The 25,684-nt window shown below is 32.8% G+C and overlaps 1 protein-coding gene across 2 annotated transcripts in view; it reads left to right on the top strand.

The window, feature by feature from the left end:
- The window catches only part of TRIM23 (tripartite motif containing 23), a 45,178-nt gene extending 20,004 nt beyond the window's left edge, over window positions 1–25,174 (top strand). For both annotated transcript variants that reach the window (XM_051991256.1, XM_051991262.1), the window contains 8 exons: window positions 3,571–3,849; window positions 5,246–5,428; window positions 5,674–5,889; window positions 7,457–7,591; window positions 12,515–12,644; window positions 13,291–13,401; window positions 17,112–17,236; window positions 18,064–25,174. In XM_051991256.1, the coding sequence (XP_051847216.1) occupies window positions 3,571–3,849; window positions 5,246–5,428; window positions 5,674–5,889; window positions 7,457–7,591; window positions 12,515–12,644; window positions 13,291–13,401; window positions 17,112–17,236; window positions 18,064–18,243 (1,359 nt within the window). In that variant the 3' untranslated portion in view covers window positions 18,244–25,174. The remainder of the gene's footprint in view (window positions 1–3,570; window positions 3,850–5,245; window positions 5,429–5,673; window positions 5,890–7,456; window positions 7,592–12,514; window positions 12,645–13,290; window positions 13,402–17,111; window positions 17,237–18,063) is intronic.
- Window positions 25,175–25,684: the final 510 nt, after the last annotated feature.

The raw sequence follows: 25,684 nt of genomic DNA, 5'->3' as shown, positions 1-25,684 counted from the left end.
TTGGAGATGTAAATAAATTGGAAAACTAATGCATTGTTGGTGATCCAAACATTCTGGAGAACAATTTGGAACTATGCCTAAAGGGCAATCAACTGTGCATACCCTTTGATTCAGCAATGTCACTACTAGGTCTATATCTGGGTTTTTTGTTTGTTTGTTTGTTTTTTGCTAAGGCAATTGGGGTTAAGTGACTTATCTAGGGTCACACAACCAGTAAGTGTTAAATGTCTGAGACCAGATTTCAACTCGGTCCTTCTGACTTCAGGATTGGTCCTCTTATCTACTGTGCCACCTAGCTGCCCCATTAAATCTATATTTGAAAGAAATCACTTTTTAAAAAGGGAAAAGGACTTATGTACAAAAATATTTATATAATACTTCTTTTTGTGATGGCAAAAAAAAAAAGGAAACTCGGGGAATGCTTATCAGTTGTGGAATGGCTACACAGTTGTGCTATATGAATATAATGGAATACTATTGTTGTATAAGAAATAATGAGCAGACAGATTTCACAAAAATATCTGGAAAGACTTATATGAACTGATGCTGAGTGAAATGAGCAGAACCAGGAGAACATTGTACACAGTAACAACAATTTTGTGCCATGATCAGCTGTAATTGACTCAGCCTTTCTCAACAAAAAAAGATCCAAGACAATTCCAAGAGACTCTTGGTGAAAATGCTATCCATGTCCAGAGAAAGAAGTAAGGACTCTGAAAGCAGATTAAAACATAATATTTTCACTTTTTTTTCCCCCATGGTTTTTCCTTTTGTTCTGTTTCTTTTTTACAACATGATTGATGTGGAAATATGTTTAACATGATCATGCACATGTACAACTATACCAGGTTGCTTCCCTTTTGGGGAGTTGAGAGGAGAGGATGGAGGAAAGGAGAAAAATTTGGAACTCAGAATCTTACAAAAATTTGAATGTTGAAATTATTTTTACATGTAATTAGAAAAAATACTATAAAATAGAACAAATTATAAACACAACAAAATCTTGTCTCTATACCATTAGTCGTTTGTATATTTTCATTTCATAGATTTTTATGCAGGTAATTCCTGTAAAAATAGATCCTTTTTGGAAATTCTCTAAATCTATGATCCTTGGTATTGAGCCTTATCATCACTATCTTATCTTTTTTTCTTCTTTTGTATTTTTGTCTCTCTGAAATGTCTTGGAATATCAAATAAATATTGGTCTGACTATGCAGAATCTGCCCATTTGATGACTTACATGTTGGTAACCAGTTATTTCCTATCCTTTTAAGATATATTTGATTTCTTGTAGTGGTGGTTCGTGCTTAGCATGGCCAGGGCCTTTTCACCTTTCTTGAAGACTATGTTGTTTGTGGTTTCAAAGCTTTTTAGTACCTTTTAAATCTTTGACTTCTTTCATTTCTTAATCTTAAATCATATTTTTGTTATATTCTTGATGACTGTCTTCACTTAGAAGTTACCAAATGTCGTCATAGCTTGACCCTATTTGGAATGTCTTAAACTCTTTCTAGAATTTTTCTCCTTGCCCCCCTGCATCAAAATTACATAAAGTCATTGTTGGTAATTGTCTAACCTAACTCATGCTTGAGGGTTTCCTATGAGCATCATCCCTTTCAAGATCTTTAATGTTTGGGGGACTTACCAACTTTCCAGGCAACCTATTCTACTTTAATGTAGCTATTATGTATAGGAAGAATGCAAATATTGGCATGATTCAGTATCTCAGTAATATATTAACCCATTTGCTATTGAACCAATGGCCTTACTTTTGTTTGTATTACCACTTAGAATAAAATGTTTTAGGGAAAAAACAAATTGCATAATCCTTGGAACTCTACCCTCCTCCCTGTCATCACTGGGAAAGCAGGAGAGGGCAAGACAAAATAGGGCTCAATAATGCATTTATTAAATTTATTTTATTTATTATTAATTTTTTTATTAAGTGCCATGATCAAAGAATTAGCTAGTGTTTTAATGATCTGCTTACTTTTTGTACTCAGCTAAGCTGATCTTATCTTAAATAAGAAATGCTGTGATTACAATTCTGATAACTTTAATAACTAACAAAGTGCTGTAAGATTTACAAGTACTTAGATCTATCATCTCTTTTGATTCTCACACTACCTTTATCAAATAAGTACCATTGTTCCATTCATTTTACTGATGATGAAAGAAATTTAGTGACTTGTCTAGGGTGACACATCTAATAAGTACCTGGGATAGCATTCCGACTGAAATAAGTTTTTTTCAAAAAAATAATTTTCAGAGAAATATTTGAATCAAAGGCTAGAATTCTACCTCGCCAGAATCTTCCAATCCATTGAAAGTGGATTAACATTCTACTTGTTTTTGGCCACTTTCTCAGACACAGCACAGTTATCCCTTCCATATCACTGGGGTTAGGAGTATGATAGTGCCTCTGGATCTTCAAAATCATCATTTCATTTTTTAGCTCTGACTTCATAACAGAAAACAAGAGTCAATTACTGTGATATTAAAAGATTAAAATTTGTTACTATCATACAATACTGTACAGTTGTTTTATGCATTTCTGAGTCTTTGTCATCTGTGGCTTCCACAAGATTCCCCCAAAATAACCATTTAATTTCTAAAGCTAACTTGTGATATATCAAAACCATGATATGGTAGAGATAATTGCGTATTTTCTGCAATGTTTCCAAATGTCCATTGATAATAATGTTATTGATGATTTCATTTTTGAATGCAGCTTTCTGTTTTAAGCACAGTAAGAGTAGAATCTTGTTTGTGTGCAGAGTGAGTGAGTTAGAGTGGGTGGGTGACATAGGAGCTGACTTGAGGAAATTATCACAAGAGAGGAGGGACACACATGATCTAGTGTGGACATTGAGGGTCTCATAGTGCCAGGAAGGGCAACGATAGCCTAGCCTAGCCTCTTAGGAAACTCTTAGATTTGAAGTCAGAGGACCTAGGTTCACATGCTGGCTTAGCCATTTGTGATATTTGTGGTCTTGGGCAGTTTATCTAACCAATTTGGGCCTTAGTTCTTCATTAGTAAAAGGAGGGGGTTGAAATAAGTGACCTCTTAGGCTTCTTGCAACTCTAAATGTATGGTCTTAAAATGGGATTCTTACTGTGTCAATTAAATACATTCTTTTAAAAGGTGATAATTTTTTACCTAGTTTTTTATCTTTTAAATTCTACCTGGGGAAAAAATAATCAATTGCATATTCATGGAAATTTTGAGTCCAGAAACTTTAGGGGCAGGTAGGTGGTATAATGGATAGTGTGTTGGACTGGGAGATAGGAAGATCTGATTCAGACACTTTCTAGTTGGGTTAAACTTGGGCAATATATTTCAGCTATCTTGTTCTGAGATTCTTCATCTCTGGGAATAGGGATAATAACCCCTGCCTTATAGATTTGTTATAAGGATCAAATCAGATGATGTATCTAAAGAGCCTTGAATGAGTCAAACCAATATTAATTATAAGAAAAAAAGCCACTTGTATTTTGTCCTTTTTTTACTTAGTTTTTTATTGACTAAAAGTCACCTTTAATGCATTAATGCTACAATTTTGTTTTCAGAGCATCATACGCTGTGATGAAGATGAAGCCCATGTTGCATCAATGTATTGCACTGTTTGTGCTACTCACTTGTGTTCAGAGTGCTCTCAACTTACCCATTCTACAAAGACCCTTGCAAAACATAGGCGTGTACCTCTGGCAGATAAGCCTCATGAGAAGACCATGTGCTCCCAGCATCAGGTGCATGCTATAGAGTTCGTTTGCTTGGAAGAAGCTTGTCAGTCCAGCCCTCTTATGTGTTGTGTCTGCAAGGAATATGGAAAACACCAGGGTCATAAGGTATTTATATTTTCCTTCATTGCTACGGCTTTGTAAATTAAAAAAGAAATCAGCTGGTCAGCTAGTTGTCCACTATAAACCCATAAAGGGAATAGGAAAAAGAAATACTGAAATGGTAAGCTGGTTGTCGGTGATAACTTTTCCTTTTTCTGATGCATTTGGGGTTAAGTAACTTGCCCAGGGTCACACAGCTGGGAAGTAGTAAGTGTCTGAGGCTGGATTTGAACTGAGGTCCTCCTGACTTCAGGGCTAGTGCTCTTATCTACTGTGCTATCCAGCTGCCCCAATAATAACATTCTTTTATAAATGAAATGGAAATATCAAATCTATGTTAAGTTTAATTTCTCAACTTTTCCAACAAAATTTTTAAAAAGCTTTATTTTCCTTTTTTGAAGAAAAAATAATCAGGTCTTCAAAATAGAGCTCTTTCCTTTTCTTCTGTTGTTTTGTGGGTGCATATGCAGTTAATGAGATTCTGAGGGCAGTATTTATGCCAAAGCAACATGTTATAATTTGGTTTTCTTCCATGGACATGCTATCTTTTACGTATATTCCCAAGTTTTACAAAAAAGTTGGGTTTGTGTAATTTTAGTACTCGATCTCTCTCACATGTCTTTGAGAATGATAACATAAATTTATTGGAAATATTTAATTAAGTTATATAACAATGATTTTGGGAAAATTTAACTTCCATATAAGTATTATTGCTCATTTTTAAAAAATGAGAACTAGCTTAATGTAGTAGTTACTATGCATACTTTGACCTGATCGGACCGCATCTTTTTTAGTTTGGTATGTTCATTGGTATCACATTTTTTAGTTAACATTGATCAACTTGATAATATCCAGAAGAAGGTAACTAGGATGGTAAAAGACTTTGAGTTCATGTTACATGATAATTGACTGAAGGTACAAAGTAAGTTTAATCTAGAGAAGTAATATTTAGTGGGGGTAGTTATAGCATCTTCAAGTTTTGAAAATGATTCAGTTATTAGACTGATTGTCTATATTGTTAATCTCTACATTGCAAATCTAGGAGAAGGGTTTCAAGCAGGGATATAAAGAAAATTTTCTTGATGCTTCTAGATAATCTAAAAGTGGAACCAGTTTGTTTGGGAAGGTTGCCTTCTTGAGAAATGCTCAAGAAAATAATGGATGACCACTTTCAGGGAAGAGGGGAGAATCTTGTTCATGCAGGGAAGGTTTATAAGATGACAACTCTGAGATTCCATTAAATGAATTTTTGTTTTATCTTTCCTTATTCTTTTTGTGTTTCCTTCTATTAAAATCATGAAATGTTTTTTGTTTGTTTGTTTTTTGGTAGTCCTTTGAATGTAGGATATGTAAGAGTATACTTTTGGTCTTTTTAACATAAATTTCATTTTTCTTTTTATAGCATTCAGTATTGGAACCAGAAGCAAATCAGATCCGGGCATCGATTTTAGATATGGCTCACTGCATACGAACTTTTACTGAAGAAATCTCAGATTATTCCAGAAAATTAGTTGGAATTGTTCAACACATAGAAGGGGGAGAACAAATTGTGGAAGATGGAATAGGAATGGCCCACACAGAACATGTAAGATTCCCCCTCCCCCTTAATTTTGAGGAATACATAGTATCTTTGGATTAAGTGGTACCCTTTACAAAAGTAGACATTACAGTGTAATTTATAGCCATGTTAATGGCATTAATCTAAATTGAGGCCATTTAAAAATGAGATCCTGTGGTATAATTTCACCTTTTAAAATTTTTCTTAAAAGCAAAAGTTATTTAAAAATCAACAATAACAAAAAATCCAACAAAACTTAATTTCCTCCATAGGTACCTGGTACTGCAGAGAATGCTCGATCCTGTGTCCGAGCCTATTTTTCTGATTTACACGAAACTCTGTGTCGTCAGGAAGAAATGGCACTAAGTGTTGTTGATGCACATGTTCGAGAAAAATTGATTTGGCTGCGGCAGCAGCAAGAGGACATGACTATATTGTTGTCACAGGTTTCAACTGCCTGTCTCCACTGTGAAAAAACACTGCAACAGGTACATAGTTGAAATGTAATCAATTTGTAATCTTTTTAAAAATTAAATTGTAATAACTTATATTTGTCACACATATTTCTCACTCTACACTCTTCCATTGTCATTCTTTATTATAAAGAGGAAAAAAAAAAGGGAAAAAAATGTTCAACAAAACCAATATTTCAAAAATATGTCAACTATTTGATGCAGATGTCATATTCCTAGTCACCTCAGGTTTTGTACAGAAGCTGGGAAAGGTATCTTCTCATGTCTTCATTTGAGACTGGTCCCAGTGATTTTAATTTCTCAGCATTCATCTTAATTTGTCTTCTTGCTAATCTTTTTGTTTTTGTTAACATTGTTTATATGGTCTTCTTGCTTACTTCACTTTGCTAATTTAGTTCATATCTTTTAATTTTCTTCTTTATAGTCATCATTTCTTAAGTACATTTTATGACATTCTTATATATAGCTTGTTTAGGCTTATTTAGCTATTCCACAATTGATGACTCTACTTTGAGAAAATTACCTTAACTTATGTAATAGAAAAACAGTAGTTAAAAATATTTTTTCTAATTCTGAGATTTTATTTAATATTATTTATTTATATAATTACCTGTTTTTTCCTTTTTTCAGTTAAACCATTCAGAATTCCCTTTCTTCTTCAATTTCTTATATTTATTAATTTCCTTTTTTTGTGCCTTTTTCTGAAAAGAGATTTGTTTTTTGTTCTCTTTACTTATTCCTTAACTTTCTTCTGAAGGTAGCTAGATAGCATAGTGGATTGAGTACTGAGTCTGGAATCTGGAAGACCTCAGTTCAAATTTAGTCTCATGCTCTCTAGCTGTGTAATTCTAGGCAAGTCACTTAAACTCTGTTGGCCTCTGTTTCTCATCTATTAAATGGAAATAATAATAGCACTTACCTACCAGGAATATGCGGATCAAGTAAGAAAATAATCTTCATAATGCTTGGCACATTGCCTAAAACATAATAAGTGCCATATAAATGTTAGTTATTCTGAATTTTTCATCTCTGATTATTTAATCTTTTTGTGTTTTTCCATATTTAGATTTAAGGTTCTTCTCTTTTAACCATCTCCTGTTGTTTATCTTCATAAAATTTGTCATATCATTTTTTTCCCCTTGTGGTGCCTCATTCTTAAAAGTGTGAGAATTTATGAGGGAAAGCACTGTACTATGGTATAAATTACCCTGTGTCCTAAATTGTGCAGTTCTTTCTCACCTCCCACCTCCTTCCCCTTCCTATGGTAATATTTTTCTTTGCATTGGCCTTGATAGTCTATTTCTGAGTCTGTTGTCCGTCATCACCCATTCTTCCCTTGTGGTTGACAGTTTTCATTAGGAGCTAGCATGTCTTTTCTTGTGAACTATGAGGTTTTAACAGAAACACAGCACCCTTCCATTATAATGGATATTTCTAGAAAGGTTTATGACTTGAAAGCAAAAAGGCATTAATTCAGATTTTAAAAAATAAGCTGTCTATCATTTTAATCTCATCTTTCATACCAAACCACCCTTTATAAAAACTAATCTGTGAAACATGATTTTCTTCTCTTCCTATCTAGGATGACTGCAGAGTGGTCTTGGCAAAACAAGAGATTACGAGGTTACTTGAAACATTACAGAAACAGCAGCAGCAATTTACTGAACTTGCAGATCATATTCAACTGGATGCTAGTATTCCTGTCACTTTTACCAAGGTATATTTTTTTCACTATGTATCTAATATAACTATGTTCTAGCCATTTCTACTTATAATAAAACTTGTATGTATGTTTCTATCTATTAAGACTGTGTGACCTTGGGCATAGCAATTAACAACTTCATTGGGTTTCAAACTAAATATTGAGAATAAATATATAATTCATGGAATCATGCATTCATTAGTTATGTCCTATAGGATTTAGATAATTTAAATAGGAATTTATTTTTTGAATTAAGTTGTCATTGAGTATATTGGCTCTCTCTGTACTATCACTTTTTTTAGTAGAAATGATTTCTAACCAGAATTGCTTTTTTTTTTAAATGAAATGAAATACTTTTTCCTCTGGTGAAGAACTTGTGTGAAAGTAGAGATAATTTGCTGCCAAATCTACTTTGTTTTAGAAAATAACTGCTGGTTAAAATTAGAATTTTTTTTCTGGAAGTTGCTTTTTTAAAAAAAGAATCTTAGGCTGCAAAATGTATTAATTTTAATTAAATAATTAAAGTATAGATGTCTTTAACATTTATTTCAATCAAGTAATAAGGTACTTATGAACTGCCTATTATGCTGTACTGTGTTAGAATGAGATACAAAAATGGACAAAGTACTCATTCTCAGGCAGCTTATATTCTAACCACTAATATATGCTTAAGGAGGGTATTGATAAAGCTATAGTTTCTCTGTAGTAAATTCCATTTTTTAAAAATTAATTTTTATTAATGCCATCTGTTTCTTATATCAAGTTATCCCAAGTATTCCTTCCCAGAGAACCATCCCATATAATAAATATTTTTAGAGAGGGAAAAAAAAAATGAGCACAATTGATAAGTTTAAATTATACATTATAGACTCCTCACCTCCACAAAGGGATGGGTGGAGGGTTTCTTCTCATATTCCTTCATTTGAATTATGCTTAATCTTTCTAATTTTGTTCCATTTACCTTTTATTTTTTGGTGTACAATCATTTCCATTTCCATTGTTGTGTAGTTACTGTGTATGTTTTCCTGACTCTGCTTGCTTTATCTAGTTTATAAAGATCTTTCCATACTTCTCTGTTCATCACACACATAATTCCTTACAGCAGAATAATATTGCATTACATTTATATAACACAATTTTATTTTTAGCCATTTCCTAATAAACGGGCATTTACTTTGTTTCCAATTCTTAGCTATCAAAAAAGTGCTAATATAAATCCGAAAAGGATTTGAGGAAGTTCTTTTGATTGATGGCTTCCTTGGTCTCTTATTCAAAATTGCTTTCTAACATAGTATAATTATCTTTTATCTTTCCACATTCTTGTTTGTGAGGCAGTTGGGGTTAAATGACTTGCCCAGGATTACATAGCTAGGAAGGTTTAAGTACTTAAGTCTGAGGTCAAATTTGAACTCAGGTCCTCCTGACTCCAGGGCTGGGACTCTATTCACTATGTCATCTAGGTGTCCCTAAATTCTGCTATTTTTGTCACAAATACCTGAAAGTCTTTCAGTTCATTAAATGTACTTTTTTTTTTTTTTTTTTAATTCAGGATAGTGTTTAACTGTTCTGGATAAGTTACCCTTGGTTATAACCCCAGTTCTTTTGCTCTACAAAATATAGTATTTCAAGACTGATATATCTTCAGTATGGTAACTACCAGGTCTTGTATTGTTGGGATCCTTACAAAGTGTTAAGTCATTAGAATTGATAGAGACAATAGTTATCTAATTTAGCATGGTTCAGTATGATTGATCTGATCCTACAAGGAGATGTTATGGGCCAGAACTTGAAACAAGATACTAAGTGGAATTGATGGAAGCAATGCTTGTGTGCTTGGGTTTTCACCTTTAAGAGTTTACACATTAGAGGTCACACATTGGAGTTCACAAGTATGGAAGATACACAAAGTTAACTTTGTAACTTTGTGAATTCGCACCTCCCATAATCCCATTCTCAGAGGAGGAGTCAACCTTTTACACTGAGCATAAAAAGAGCTTCAGTCAGTCAAACAGAGTCAGTTCAGAAGAAGCCACGAGTCGGAGTTGAGCTAGAGGCAGAAGCTGGCAGAAGCAAAGGACAAGCTGCAAGAGCTTTTGGAATCAAGGAAGGAGAAAATAAACATTTGGATTTTATCACCTGGCTGTATTTGAAGTGATTATTGATTTGAACAGAAACTAAGGCTGCCTCCAGAAAACCTCCCCAAGAAACCTGCTTCCAGAGAATGATCATATTATACAAAAGAAGAACACCACATTGTATAATCCTTTTTATAGCTCCATGTTTAATTTTTTTTCGTCATTGCTTGTAATATTTTCTTCTTAACCCAGGAACTTTGAAACTTGGTTATGATATTGCTATAAAATTTCCTCCTGGGATATCTTTCAGTTTGTGAACAGTGGATTTTTTCTATTTCTACTTTGTCATGTTCTAGAACTTCAGGGTAATCATTTGAATAATTTCTTGTGATATTGTATCAAGAATCTTTTTTGCTGTAATTTATTATCATTTTCAGATAATCAAAACTATTTTTATCTTATTGCTCCTCAATCTCTTCTCCAGATTGGTTCCTTTTCGGATGAAATGTTTCACTTTCTCATATTTTTTTTCATTCTTTTGGTTTTGTTTTAATTATTTATTGGTGTCTTAGAACATTATTAGCTTCCTCTCACTGGTTCTAGTTTTTAAGAAATGATTTTCTTAAATTTTTGATTCTCTTTCCAATTGGTGATTATATTTCCATAATTTTCTTGATTTTTCTTGGATTGGTTTTATTTTTTTCCTAATGTTGCCTTGATATCTCATTTGATTTATTAATTTCTTTTTAAATTCCTTCAAGAACTCTTTGTGCTTGGGGAAAATTTGACATTTTTCATTGAAGAAAAAAGTGTATTTTTAAGTCCATTATCTTCCTCTGAATATGAGCTCAGATCTTCTCTATCCCCATATGTAGTTCTTTCTCTTTTGCTTACTCTTCTTTAAAAAAAAAAAATTTTTTTTTAGCAGCTATTAATGTAATCAAGTTGTAGTCCTGAGGCATGGGGAATGATGCCCCAAGCCTCAGATCTGTCTTACTGATAATTTCTGAGGTCTCTCTCAAGTCGCAAACTTGGGCTTTCTTCTCTATTTCTAAGCCACTGCTGGGGCCCCCAACTTTACTGTTCCACCAGTGATCTTGCTTCCTGGAATCCCTCTGATGTCTGCAATTGGAATTGAAATCAGGGACTCTCCTCGAAGCACCCACAGTCAGCAAGGTCCCCTCTTTGCTACTCTGTTCACCACATATGTGCTAGCTTATTGTCTGCTGCACTCTGGGATTTATCTGGTCAGCACTTGTTTGATGCCTGAACAGCAGAAGATCCTTCTATCTTCTACTGTCAACCCCCTCCCCCTCCATTGTCTTCCTGGATGCAAATTTTAAAGGTGAGGCTACCTCTCTACCCACTTCGCCTCAGGACTTGTTTGTTGATTCCTTGCTTTGGAAGTATTTTCACTTTGGAAGTATTTTCACTTTACCCAAGCCTAATCTCCACTCTTAGTGGTCTGGTCTTTTCTGGAATCTTCTGAAGTTGTTTTAGGAAGACAGTTGCTTTACCCCAACATTTATTTATTTTGATTGTTCTATGTTCCCTCTGAGATGACGATCTTTTTCTTTTTTTTCCCCCCTCGGGAATAAATTTGGAGAGCAGAAAGTTTCCTGACCTATTTCAGAGTCTTCTCAGAATTCTCTCCAAATGTCCATTATTCTTCATATAAGCATTGTTGCATAGGTCAGAGAGCTAACTTTGAACTGGTAAGATGTCCTGTTCTTTTATACTGTGTGATCTTGGGTAAATCATTTGTAAACTCTTGATGCCCCAGATGACATTTCAGGATTCTCAAATTGCAGAACAGTTGTTCATCTACATTCAACTCCTATAAAAGAGGTTTCTTTTCTAAGAGTTCTGTACATCAAAGAAATGCCAGATCCTCTCCTGCATCCCTCTGAAATGTGTTTTTCACTTCACATGTGCCTGAGGATGGTATTATGCTATAGAAGATAACTTACAAAAACTTGTTCTTTTCTTTTTATCATCTTTAAATGTGCATATAGGTTTTTAAAAAAAGATACCAGAAAGTAATTTCTGATGAAATAAGCTAGGTAATTGTTGATGTACTATGTCCTCTTGGTTGTCCATTTTACATAAAATACTTTCTGAGCTTTGTGACTATTTGGCATTTTCTCTTAAACTAAAACAGTTTAGTTTTTGAGTATTGCTTTTTTTTCAAATTTTTCAAAGGATTTTTTTAGTCCTTCTGACCTTTTGCCAGTTGTTATGTCTGGCATCCCCCTATGTTAGATACATGAAAACTGCAAAGCTAAAACCATTTCACCAGCATTTTTCATTATAAATAGAATAAAAATGTGAAATTTAGCAGAGAATGGCAACAGAACAAGTCATTCACTATGGTTGTATCCTTATGTATCTCATTAAAATTAAAATTTTTAGAAATTTGGAGTTTTTAAAAATAATATTATCTGAGTCATTTTGCCTTTTCTCATTTTAAAACCTGTTCCATTCTTTGTAAGACAAAACATAAATAATCATTTGGTGCTCTAAATTGCATCTGATAAATTTTATGCTATTTAACTATAGGAGTTTGCTTTTTTCAAAAGAGCAAAATTTTGTAGTCAAATTTAGGAGTAAAAACTTTAATGTATATTTTACTTAGCTCTTGACCAGTCTTTTTTAATTGAGTTTAATTTAAAATTTGAGATAAAAATGGAATGCAAATAATATGTAAGCCAGTAGAATTTTAAGGTGCCATTTAATCTCTTGTATCATTTCCTTGTGAGTGACATATGACTATCAATATTCAAATTATTGAATAGATTTCTGAATATTAGTTAAATGCCTTAATTTCAAAAATGCATTAAATTTTATTTCTCTTAAATTGCAGGATAATAGAGTCCATATTGGACCTAAAATGGAGATTCGGGTTGTCACTTTAGGATTAGATGGCGCAGGAAAAACAACCATTTTATTTAAGCTAAAACAAGATGAATTCATGCAGCCCATTCCAACAATTGGTAAGTACAAATGTTTTCTAATACAATAGACATTTTACAGACAGATCTATAAAAGGAAAATTACTTATGTTCCATAAAATTTTGTTTAAGCAGATTGTTTGGCATTCAGAATACATTTTCCCAGAGAAACATTGTTAATAAGGTTTCTAGGCCAGGCCATTTGAAACCATAATGTAGTTGAAATATTAATACTCTAGAACCTGACTTCATGGTTTTATTATTATTTTTGTGGCCAAGTACATTGAAAGTAATAACATGTACATTGGCACATCTCACCTTTTATAGGACTGAGAGTAAAGCACGCTTATCCAAATTTTCCATATTGGTCAGAATAGAGATCTTCTTGTCTTTGAGGTTCCATTCTTGAGAACCTTGGAAGTGATAACTGATGGAGGAGGAGAAAGATAGGTATTTGGTGATTGGATGTAGGGGAGGAGTGAGGATAAAAGTGATACCTCTCAGAATGAGGACTGGTAGGGAGGGAGTGTCCTATAGCAGAATATATCCTGTGACAGCACCTTTTGCCTCCACAGGAATACATTTTTAGAGGAAGTGATTCCTGTTTTTCATAAGTTACTTGTTGGGTTTTTTTTTCTTTATTCACTAGGATATGAAAATTGCATATAATTTTTTTTTCTTTCAATAGGTTTTAATGTGGAAACCGTAGAATATAAGAACTTAAAATTTACTATTTGGGACGTAGGAGGTAAACACAAGTTAAGGCCATTATGGAAGCATTATTATCTCAATACACAAGGTAGGTAAGAATAACAGCAGTCTTCATTATTTTACTTATATGTTGGGATTTTCTTTAACTGGCCATTTGCAGAAATTACCTCTTTTTGAAAAAAATACAATAGTTTATATTCAAATTGCCATATTAAATTATCCTAGCAGAAAAAGAAATTTAAGGAATTTGTGAAATAAAATTTTAAAATACTCTTAAAACTTAAATGAAAAAAGTGAATTCACAAAACACTTATGTGAAATAATAATTTTACTTGTATGAAATGATTTACTGAGTAGGTATTTGAACAAAGTTATTTTAAGATTGGTTTGCATATTTTAAAATTTATTTTAAAAATTCTATTATTAATCTTATTCTGTTCCTTTTTAAGCTCTGAGTATTTTTTTACCTTGTAGATGTGTGTATATATATATGCATGCATGCGTTTCTTCAAAATTAAATTTATCAATTATGTGAACAGCAAATAGCAGTAAATGTGTTCACTAATTTGAATTCTATATTTATGTGATTAAAATTTTTGTAAGCTTGAAAGCCTTCTGCCATGCATTTAGATTGCCTTTATAAATATAAAATCCTATTCACAGAATGACTGTCTTAGTTTCAGGCTCTAGTTACCCTCTCCTAGACTCTAGGAATAACCTCATTTGTTTTACTGCATCCAGCTCTTATTTTTTACAATCTATCCTTCACATAATTATCTAGTTCATACTTCTAAAGCATTCATCTCAGTTTCCATATTTAGGAAGCTTTCCTCAGTTGCCTCTGGCATCATACACAGGCTCTTCTACTGAACATTTAAAACCCTTCATAATCTGACTCCAGCCTATCTTTCAAGGCTGATTTTACATTATCCCTTTCATATACCCTGCCTTCCAACCAAACTCTCCATCTTGATTTTCCTTATACAGTATTCACTTCACTCCCTTCAAGCCTTTGCATAAACTATTCCCTTTACCTAGCATTCTCCTTTTTCCTTATCTTTGCCTTTTGGAATCCCTAGTTCCTTCAAAGATTAGTTTCTTTCTAAGGCTTTTTTAAATTCTTCTATGTTTTTTTGTCATCATTCTCTCTCTTCCCCGTTTGAAATTACTTTGTATTTATTTCCTATACAAATTATATATCAAATAAAAACAAAGTAATCTCAGTGGAGTGAGGTGTGTGCACAGTTAACAACTAGTGGATCAGGAAATGTACTTAATATATCTTTGTTGTATTCCCCCACTTCCTTCCCTTTATCAGACTTCTCCCCTATCCCAAAACCTGAGCTGCTCAGATCTGATCTGGGTAGACTGATTCTCACCATGAGATTTTTTTTCTCCTGCATTACCCCTCCCTTTTGCTCTCAGCCTTCTGGATCATTTAGGCAACAGAAAGACTGCATCCTTGGTTCTTTCTTCCCTTGCTTGCTTCCTGTGTCCTGGGACTTAGAATATCCATCTTGCTTGACTGTCATAGCACTTCAGAAAAAAAGTCACTAGCTCTGGTCTTTTAATGGAGTTGGAAGACCTCCAGAATTTGTTTGTCCACTGTGTTTGAAGGTCTCTGTGCTTTATCATCTGTTCTGCCTTATCTCCTTATATGACTACGCAGTTATCTGTCTTATTGCTGCAACCTGAGGATTCCCTGGGTTTTGTCTTCTGTTAAACAACTCATCCGTCAGGAATTCTGTGCTTCCCATTCTGTTTTATTACTGAATTTTCATTTATATGCTGTCTCCCCTAACTAAAGTATAAGCTTTTTGAGAGCAATTTTTTCTGTTTTCATTCCCAGCACTTTATAATCCTTATATACACACTAAATACTTAATAAATATTTTATGCATTTATTCATAGGACTCATTTTTTCTTTATATTCCCTGTTCCTGATACATAATAGGCATTTAATAAATGCCTGTCAAATTTATTATAATAAAAATTGTCTAAAAAGTACAGCTGAGGGCAGTTAGGTGGTACAGTGGATAGAGCACCAGCCCTGAAGTCAGGAGGATCTGAGTTCAAATGTGGCCTCAGACACTTAATACTTCCTAGCTGTGTGACTCTGGGCAAAAAAAAAGTACAGCTGATCCCAGAATGTAAGGGGCTATCTCTCTCTGAAGGTATCTAGTAAAGGACTTGATGACTGACCTCTTGTTGATTATATTTATTCAAAAGGTCTATTGTTAAGGTAAGGGTTTTTTCTGGAGGGCCTTCAAGATATTTTTCACTTTTATGAACCACTTTAATGATTTTATGATTAAAGGCAAAGGAAGGTAATCTAGTTTGACTTGTTCTTAGCTTAATCTAATCCATCTTTAATTTTATAGTTGTGAAGGAAGCAAGGATAAATTTTTTGTTCAAGATCATAACAGTTTTTAGGCAATTAGTGCAAAAACCAAGATGTTATTTTTTTTCCCCTAGTAAATTTGTTTATTTTTAATATGCATTGCTTTATTAATCATGTTGGAAGATAAAAATCTGACCAAAAGGAAATAATCATGGGAGAAATTAAAAAAGAAAGAAAGAAAGAAAAAAAGAAGTGAAACATAACATGTTGATTTACATTCAGTCTCTTTAGTTCCTTTCCTGGGTGCAGATGGCATTTTCTGTCCAAAGTCTATTGGGATTGCTTTGGATCATTGAACCATTGCGAAGAACTAAGTCTTTCATAGTTGATCATCGCACATTCTTGCTGTTACTGTGTACAGTGTATTCCTGGTTCTGCTTGTTTTGTTCAGCATCACTTTGTGTAAATTGTTCCAGGCATTTCTACAATTAGCTTGTTCATCATTTTTTATAGAACAATAATATTCCATTACTTTCATGTATCACAGCTTGTTCAGGACAACTTGTTCAACCATTCCCCAGTTGATGGGCATTTACTCATTTTCCAGTTCTTTGCTACCACAAACATTTTTGCACATGTGGGTCTTTTTCCCTCCTTTATGATTTCCTTGGGAAACAGACCCAGTAGGGGCACTTCTGGGTCAAAGGGTATGCACAGTTTTATAGTGCTTTGGGAATAGTTCCAAATTGTTTTCCAGAATGGTTGGATTATTTCACAACTTCACCAACAATGTATTAGTGTCTCAGTTTTCTCATATCCCCTCCAATATTTATCATTATCTTTTCCTGTCATCTTAGCCAATCTGAGAGATGTGAGGTGATACCTCAGAATTGTTTTAATTTCTATTTCTCTAATCATTAGTGATTTGGAGCATTATAATTATAGATGGTTTTAATTTTGTCACTTGAAAATTCTCTGTTCATATCCTTTGACCCACTTATCAGTTGGGAAATGATTTATCTTATACATTTGACACCATTCTTCATATAATTTAAAAATGAGGTTTTTATCAGAAATACTGGCTGTAAAGATTTCCCCCCAGCTTTGTACTTCCCTTTTAATCTTGTTTCTATTGGTTTTAATTTAATATAATTAAAGTTGTCCATTTTCAAGACATGTTATATGACTTAATTCTAGGTATTTTAAAAGTTCTTTGAAGTGATTTTTTTTGAATTAAATATTATAGAAAATGTGTGATATTTCACAAAGTTTTGTTGATTACAATAATTTTAGTTTTCCTAAGTTCTAAAATAGATTTTATCTGCCAAATGTAGGTAGTAGTCACATCCTAAACAGAAAGTAGCATGTTGAAAGTTCTTGGCCCATTAGTTGCAGTTGTTTTTGACAATAATTTTTTACTTTTATTTAAGTGAATGTTTTTGTGTTTCTTTTATTAGCTGTTGTATTTGTCATTGATAGTAGTCACAGGGACAGAATAAGTGAAGCACACAGTGAACTTGCTAAGTTGTTAACAGAAAAAGAACTGAGAGATGCTTTGCTGCTGATATTTGCAAATAAACAGGTATGGAGATGTCTGGGTTTTGCAAATTTTTTTCTGTCTTTTAATATTTTCCTTTGTCTTGAAGGATTCAGTGTCTTAAGGTAATTGGGAAGAGTTAAAAAATAATTTTTTAAATGAACAAATTTAAGAATTGCTTCCTTAAAATTCTCCTCTGATGTTCATGGTGGCCTTCATATTCCCCTGAGAACCTGGTCCCAGCACTGCAGACTGCTGGGATAGGGTCTGCTAGATATTTAAATAGCCTTGAAAAAGAAAACTTTGTTTCTGTCATCCACAGGAAGCATATTGGTTAGCATATTTTTTAAATATTTTTAATCCATAACAATGCTTGAAAATCATATATGATACAGAATTGGAAGGATATCTATCTATCAAATTGTGTTTTCTTAAATTATTAAAATTAGAATTCAATGAGATAAAACATTTAATAATTTATCTACTTCTTAATTTAAAGTTTAATGATATTGTTGCTTCCCATTATTAGCCAAATTATTTTAAAACTCAGTTAAATTTTTTTCATAATGTGTTAATCACAATTATATCAGCTAATTTTTTTGGAGCATAAGATTTTAAGAACTCAAATCTTAACTGTTTTATGGTAATTTCAACAATCTCATGTAACCATTTTTTTTTGGCTTACTCTTGTCAAAAAGTAATGCTGTGTAATGCAATTGATTGTAATGAATAGTGGCCATGATGAATCTATTTTTAGTTTTAATTCATGATGTCTGGATTTAGAATTTGGAATAAGCTCTGACTGAAACAAAAGTAAGTAGAAAATATTAATGAATGGATTTAACATCAGAACATTTATGAATCTCTTATAGGATGTTGCAGGAGCACTTTCAGTAGAAGAAATAACAGAACTTCTTAGTCTCCATAAACTCTGCTGTGGTCGAAGCTGGTATATTCAAGGCTGTGATGCCCGAAGTGGAATGGGACTGTATGAAGGACTGGATTGGCTTTCAAGACAACTTGTGGCTGCAGGTGTACTGGATGTGGCTTAAATTCACATACAGCCCTTGTTTAAAGTTTGTGGTTAACTGTTATTTGCACATGACGGATTGTAAGAAATTCTGCATTTCGAAGATGGCAGTTAATGTAGGATTTGTGTTTACAGAACAAAAAGTTTGTATCTTCCATTGGGAATTCAGTTCTTTTTTTATATTCGTTAGAGTAAACTAAAATGTTTTCCCTAGCAGATTAAGTTGGTTATAAAGATACTTTGAATTCACATCTTTTTAGATGAATTTGGACATTTGAGTTTTCAGTGCATTCACTACAAGCACATTGAAACAGAGAGGAGGAAGGTTAAATTACACATGAGATTGATTTACATTGAACATTAGTCATGCAATTAGGAAAGGACAGCTATTCCTGTAAAATTGTCATTTCAGTTAATTTTCATACTGTTTTACTCTTGAATAGGGGAGTGACTTAATGAGACCAAAACCAAACTGTACCTTCCACTGAAATAAGACTCTTCAACCTGACTTTTTTATGTTCAGTGAAATAAAAAACCAATAACTCTAAAAATTAAACTCTAAAATTATAAAAATATTTTATACTTATTTCTTTATTAAAAACCTAAGCTAAAGTATACTTTATATTATAATAAATGAGACTTAATAAAATTTTATCTTCATAGTCTGTAGACCAGGACTGGTTTTATTGTACAGGCAAAATAAGTACCTTCTTTTAGTTAAAATATATATGTATAATAAGCTGTGAAGATCAGATGATTTCCAGTTCATCTGTGATTATGAAAGATCCATTGTTAGGCCTGAACCTAGGTAAGCTGTTTGCTGCTTTCTAGGACACAACCTCATATTGGTGGTCCTTTCTGTTTTCAATATCCTTTAAATCCATTAGTGATTTCATAAAATATTAATGTGCACTTTTGATGTAGCACTGTCAGTGAAGCAGCTTTTTGTCACGACTATTTAAAATTGTAGCAAACTTATTGAAAATAGGGATGGATCCAGAGTGGGCTTTGAGGAAAAGATACTTAGGTATTCTGTTAGGAAAAAGCCTTTTACAGTATGGGAAGTTTTTCAAATGACAAGATATGTATGTTTAAGCAAATATTTTCTCAGTGTGAGTACATTTCTCATAACATTGTATGATAAGGTCAGCTCTTGTTTATTTAACAATAAAGGCCTTGAAAATTTAACATGTGGGGGAATTTACATGGAGAAAATGAAAGAAAAACTGTTTACATCCAGTTTGATCATGCAATGTTTTGTATAAAAGGTTTAAAAAAAAATTTGTGGAATTTTTGTTCCAGTTTTTCATATTTTAAAATTATCTTATTATGCAAGCATGATTCATTATGTGTAAAAGATGTATGTGGCCTGATATGTCATTGCATCAGTTATTTTACATATTTATACTCTTGCCTATTTTTTTTTGTTTGTTTGTTTGTTTAGGATGACATTCTATTTTTATCCCATCTAATATATTCAGTGCAATTCCCCTGAATTGCAAGTGAATGACTTAAGGACAGAATGGTGACCTTTAAAATAGTAATTTTTTTTCCTTCATTGATGTAAAATGTATTTTTATTTGCTTAAAAACAAAGTTTTTTTATTATTTAAAGAAACAAAACATTCAAAAAAACCTTTAAAGGTTTCTGAAAATATGTAAATAATATTTAATCATATTTTATCTTTTACTTTGTTAGCTTAAAGTAAATGCTGTGCTGTATGTGTTGTGTGTGTATGTGTCTGTATGCACACGCGCATAAAAGTATTATTACAAAATGTAAATTAATATTTGACTGATTGTAGTAACTGTGAAAATACTGCATTTGCCTGTAAGCTTTTGAACTGTTTTCTCTATTAGATACCCTGTTTGCTTTCTTTGTATAAGTTATTATTCTCTATGAACTGATTTACTTGTGTATTATGTTTGACCAGTTTTAACTTAGTAATTCACAATCCTAGCATCTTCCTGAATATAGTCTCTGATATGGAATGTCGTTTTCTTATGTTTAAACAGATTCCAATCTATATTTTGGGAGTGTGGGGGTTTGGGAGTTTGTATTTTAAAGATATATTTTAAAATTCATTATATCATAATTACCAGTAATCTTTTGGCAAATATAGTTTAGTTATTTTTCACTGCCTAAAAAAATTGCACTACTAAATATTTTGATTTAAAAAAATTACCCTTGTGTTGTCAGTTATGAGGTGAATTATTGGAGTTTAGGAAGCTAGATAAGTTTAAGAGGGGGATATGTTGAAATTTTGTGTTTAGTGTTTATTAGGGACTGAGATTATACATTCAGAAAATTCCCAATTAAAAATCATTTACTCCAACCTCCTATTTTAGAGATAAAACTAAAACCCAGGCAAGTTACATTACTTGATGAAGATTATTATACTTGTTGAGTTGTGAGTAAAGCCCAGGTCTCCACATTTGTAGCCATACTTCCTTCCCTTCCCTTTTCTATTTTATCATAGTATCATAGCACCTGAAAGAAGCTGCAGAGAATACCTAGTCAAATCCCCTTGTTTTCCAGATGAGTAAATCCATAGGGGTTCAATAATTTGTCATATTATTACACAGGTAGTAATTTGCAGAACTGGGACTCTGAAACCAAGTCTTCTGAACCCAAGTACAATATTCTTTATACATACTGATGTTCTTCAATATAATTAAACTTTTTAATGTCTATTCATTTTGAAAGCAATTAATTCACACTTATTTCCTGAAATAGCATCATTAAATAGTTGTGTCCTGTGAAATTTTTTCATAAATAATTATTAATATTTGATATTGTAGAGGAGTGGAAAGTAAAATTTCCCAAGTGCCCCTTTATTCAGGTTCCAAAATCTTAAAAAAGGATACTAAGAGTAAAAAAAGCCTTTAATAGAATTTTTTTTCCTGTTTTGTGGATATTATTTTACAAATTTACCACTGAATTTTCTCTCTCTTTCTCTTCCTCCTCCTCCTTCTCTTCCTTCTCCTCCTTCTCCTTCTCCTTCTCCTTCTTCTCTTTTTCTTTCTTTCTTTTTTTTTCTTTTTTCTTTTTTTTTTTTTGCCGAGATATTTGGGGCTAAGTGACTTGCCCAGGGTAACACAACTAGGAAGTGTTATGTATCTGAGATCTGATTTGAATTCAGGTCCTCCTGACTTCTGGATTGGTGCTTTATCTACTGCGCCACCTAGCTGCCCTGAATTTTCTTAAAATGAATCGGTTTAGTACAAGCCTTTAAGTTAACTTTGCAGTTTTCAAGTCATTTAACATATTTATTGGAAAAAAGAAAACAGCACAAAAACCTTTAAAAAAAAAATAGTAGATTACCGATAAGTTGCTGATCTGCAAACACAAGCCTAGAGTCAGGAGACTTGGGTTTTAAGTCTTGGGTCTGCCAATAATTAACTATATCAAGTTTAAGCAAAGCATGTGACCTCTGGGCCTCAAGACCCCTCATAAAATATGGATTTCATTAAAGGATCTCTGTACTAGGAGTTGAGACTGTTCTTTCAAATTCATAGTGGGAAAATTAATTGCATTCTAAATCTTCACTGTGAAAGACAGAAAAGATATGGATAGTCCCAGCAACCCAAATCTGATGTGTAACATCATGAGCAGTGTTATGTGCTGGTGGTTTTGTGAGTAATGATTTGGGAAGGGCGGGGGAGCACTATGGTTAACATAGGTTGCAGGTAAATCATTGAACTGCTTCCCCCACACAGATGAAATCAAAGGTCCCACTTTACTATGTCCCCCAAAATATCTCATGAATATTAAATAATCTAGGTTTTTATGTTTAAGGATTTTTGATCCTCAAGAACAATGGTGTCAGACTGCTGGCCCCATATTGACTTAGAAGACTATAAATTAACAGTATTTGTATTGTATTTTTTTTTTTTTTGTTAAAAACATTTCTCAATTATATTTTAATATGGTTCAGGCAACACTTAGGAGAGTTTGTAGGGTGATTGACAGCAGTGCTCTAGAAGACCAATTTGAATAAAGGATGGTTTTATATACTTTTAATACTGTCAAGTTAAGTTATAAATGTGTACATATGCACATTTGCATTGTATTTACATGAAGCATTATAAGACACTATAAAAATGGACTTAACATTTTAAAAAATGATAGTAAAAACTATTACCTATTAGCTCTTTAATATATTTGGTTAGAAGCAGATTTTAAATCATTCTTACTAATCCTCTGTGTGTATTTTCTTGTAATAGTGACTAGTGTGCCTTGTGGTCCATTGGAAGTCAAAGGGCTTTTGTTCATATTCTACCTCTGTCAGTGACCATGGGCAAGTCATTTTAACACTTTGGGGTCTGTTTTTTTAATCTCCAACATATGAAGGGGGTGCACTAAATAATCTTTAACTCCTTTCTAGTTCCAGATCCTAAATTAAGGTAAGATTTCTTTTTGATTAGAATTTATTCTAAAATTAATAACTAATGACTACATTATATCTAACAGGGTTATCATTACATAGAAATTGAAATTGAGCCAAAATTTATTTTACACATGATAGAAAATTCATCCTCAGAATTCATTATATGGCTACTATTACAATGCATTGAGTTATTTCTTATCAGTCATCAAGTGGAAGTCATTGCTATGGGTTTTAGTTTTTGGCTTTGAAAAACTCAGTAGCTAAGTTTAGGAAATATGAATGTACTACCAGAACAACTTAAAATCCTGTTCACAGACACTCAATTGGTCTTAAAAAATTTAAGTGTAATTTGTATTTAAAATGACTGTCATGGAAAATTTACTTAAATTTTCTAAACGTTTACTATATTTCCTTCATGGAACAGCCAATTGAATATCATAGCTATTCATTCAGAAATGTAGTTTCTGTTATAAGTTAAAATTACTCATAATCAAAAGAGAATATTGATATAAGTACTTTATAATGTGACAAAAAATTAAACTGAATGACTCCTGATTGAAATCAGTAAGTGTTCACATGAAGCTTTGCAGTAAGAGAAAATTCTGTGTGGAATACAGGTAAAACAAGGGAAAGCATAAGGAGCTATCAATAAATCATTTAATCTGATCAAAATTCTCTTTTAAAAAATTCTTTTCTGATAAATCCAAATTCTTTTAGAAAATAATTACAAACTGAAAAACAGTTAATGAGCTTAAGTTACATGGGTTTTGTTAAAAATATTAATGAAATGTTTAAAATCCAAGATAAGTTGCATATGACTGTAATAGAAGAAAAATGTGGCATATACAGACCTGTTTTCTCCTGCCCATCTATTCTATGAAAGGACAAAAGTGGGGAAAAAAGTATACAGAGATATTTTTCAAGTTTTCAAAAACAAGGTAAAAGCACTTTGAAGCCATAAGGAGTAAAAATAAGGAGACATTGGGGAGTCTTAATGAGAGATATCAAGTTGGATTATTTTGCTAATTTAATAGTTTGATATTTATGCTCATGTTTATTTCATGAAGAGAAAAAATTCAGTTAATTTATATCATGATTTTGGATGAGGCACTACTGGCCCCTGGTAGCATTACTACCAAAATTCCAACTCAGGTTAGTTATAAAGCTCAAGAGCTAGTAGCCTTTAAGAGGTCAAGTAACCTAAACACCCCATTTTACTTATAAGGAAATTGAAACCTATTATCTTTCCTAGGGTCACACAGGTAGAAAAAGATGAGATCTCGACCCACATTGTCAAACTGTATAGCCAGTGTTTTTTCCACTATCTTGTAGTTTGAAGAATCAATAGGATCATAGGATTTGGAAGGGAATTTAAGAGAACACTGGTTGTAATATGCCATTGGCATCTGAGAGGTGGGAGATTATCTATGGACAGAAAGACTACACCATGATACACACAAAAGTAGCCACAGGACACCTTGCTAGAATACATGAAGTAGCCCTCAAAACAAATACTTAGGAAATACCCACTATATTCTAAAATTTGCTAGATATATGATTCTGAAATGTACACACAAGAGAAATGTAGGTAAGAGTCCTAAAGGAAAATGTGACAATGCTTAGGAAATGAGAGAATGTTCATTGCAGAGGGAGTTCCTGAGCTCAAAGGATTTCCACAAACTGCAATGAAGGGGTGTATTCCAAGGATGAAAAACACCTTCATGAACTCAGAGAGGAAGCAAGATAATAAAGAGAAGTGCTAATTGTCCAGTTTAGCTGCTGAAATGGTAAAATGGAAGCAGATATTGAAGGGCCTTAAAATGCCAAGAATTGAGAGGTTTCACTTCAGTCAGTAAGAAGCCACTGAAAATTTCTAGAGCAGACCACTATGGTTAGATCTGTGCACTACAAAGGAAACATACTTTTTGGGATATGTATTGCTGATTAAGTTGTTTTGTTTAACTATGCTCAGGTGTCTGTGAATGATAGCGTGGAAGAGAGAACTGAGTAAGGCAGCCAGTAATGAAGCTGTTACACTGTAATAGAAACATAGGTAAGAGTTGATGATTTAATAAACTACAGTGGTGGTACTATGGGTGAGAGTAGGTAATAGGAAAGATTGTCAAGGTGCAGGATTGGATTGAATTGGAACCAAAGGTATTGATCAAACAGATCTTAAGGTTCTTTGTGGAATGACACAAATGAATGTAAAATTCTAGTAATTCTTTAAGTCATTTAAAATCTGCTTTTTATTATTTTACTATGTTATGTTTCCTTGATAATAAAAATTATCAAGCAATAAATCAAATTTTATAAATCCATATAAAGTTTAATGTAAACACAGCTTGTTTATAACATTGAATTCACTGTAATATGTAGGTTTCTGCTCCTCTCAAAGTGGTATTTTAATACAGATCCCAAATAATGATGTGAAGTGCTGGTCTATCTGATTTTGCCAAGAGATTTCCAACTTAAGTACACTTTAGAAATAATTTGATAGGAATAGAAGAATGAACTAGTTTATTTACTTTGTAGAATAAAAAATAATCCCTTGATGCTTGAATTTGTCAGTACATTTTATTGGTGCTTTTGTTGTAAACATCATTTAAAAATACATATACATCCTTCTGCCCTGAATCTAACTATTCCCCCCAATCAAAAAAAGTAAATACGCTCAACTTTATATGCATTATATTGTCTCAGTGTTCTCTCACTTTTGTTTCAGAGAAGGAAAATATTCTTTATTACTATTCTTAGGAATTAATGTAGTAAAAATAAATTGATAAACATTAAGCACCTACTGTGTAGTCAGTGTACTAAGAGCTGGGGAAACAGAGGCAAAAGACATCAGCCCTCAAAGAGCTCAAAATTTAATGGGATAGACAGCAAGCAAACGCAAACAGGTTACATGCAGAATGGGAAGTAATTGAGAGGGAAAGCACTAGAATTAAGAGGTGGGGAAGGCTTCCTGTAGAAGATAGGATTTAAAGAAATCCAGGAAGGTCAGTAGTCTGAACAGAGGAGGAAGAACATCAGAGGCATGAACAAGCAGAGAAAATGCCTGAAGCTGGAA

This window comes from Antechinus flavipes, chromosome 1, assembly GCF_016432865.1.
Source record: "Antechinus flavipes isolate AdamAnt ecotype Samford, QLD, Australia chromosome 1, AdamAnt_v2, whole genome shotgun sequence".
Lineage (NCBI taxonomy): Eukaryota > Metazoa > Chordata > Mammalia > Dasyuromorphia > Dasyuridae > Antechinus > Antechinus flavipes.
The sequence above is the reverse complement of the archived record's forward strand: the minus strand, read 5'-3'. Positions and strand labels throughout refer to the sequence as shown.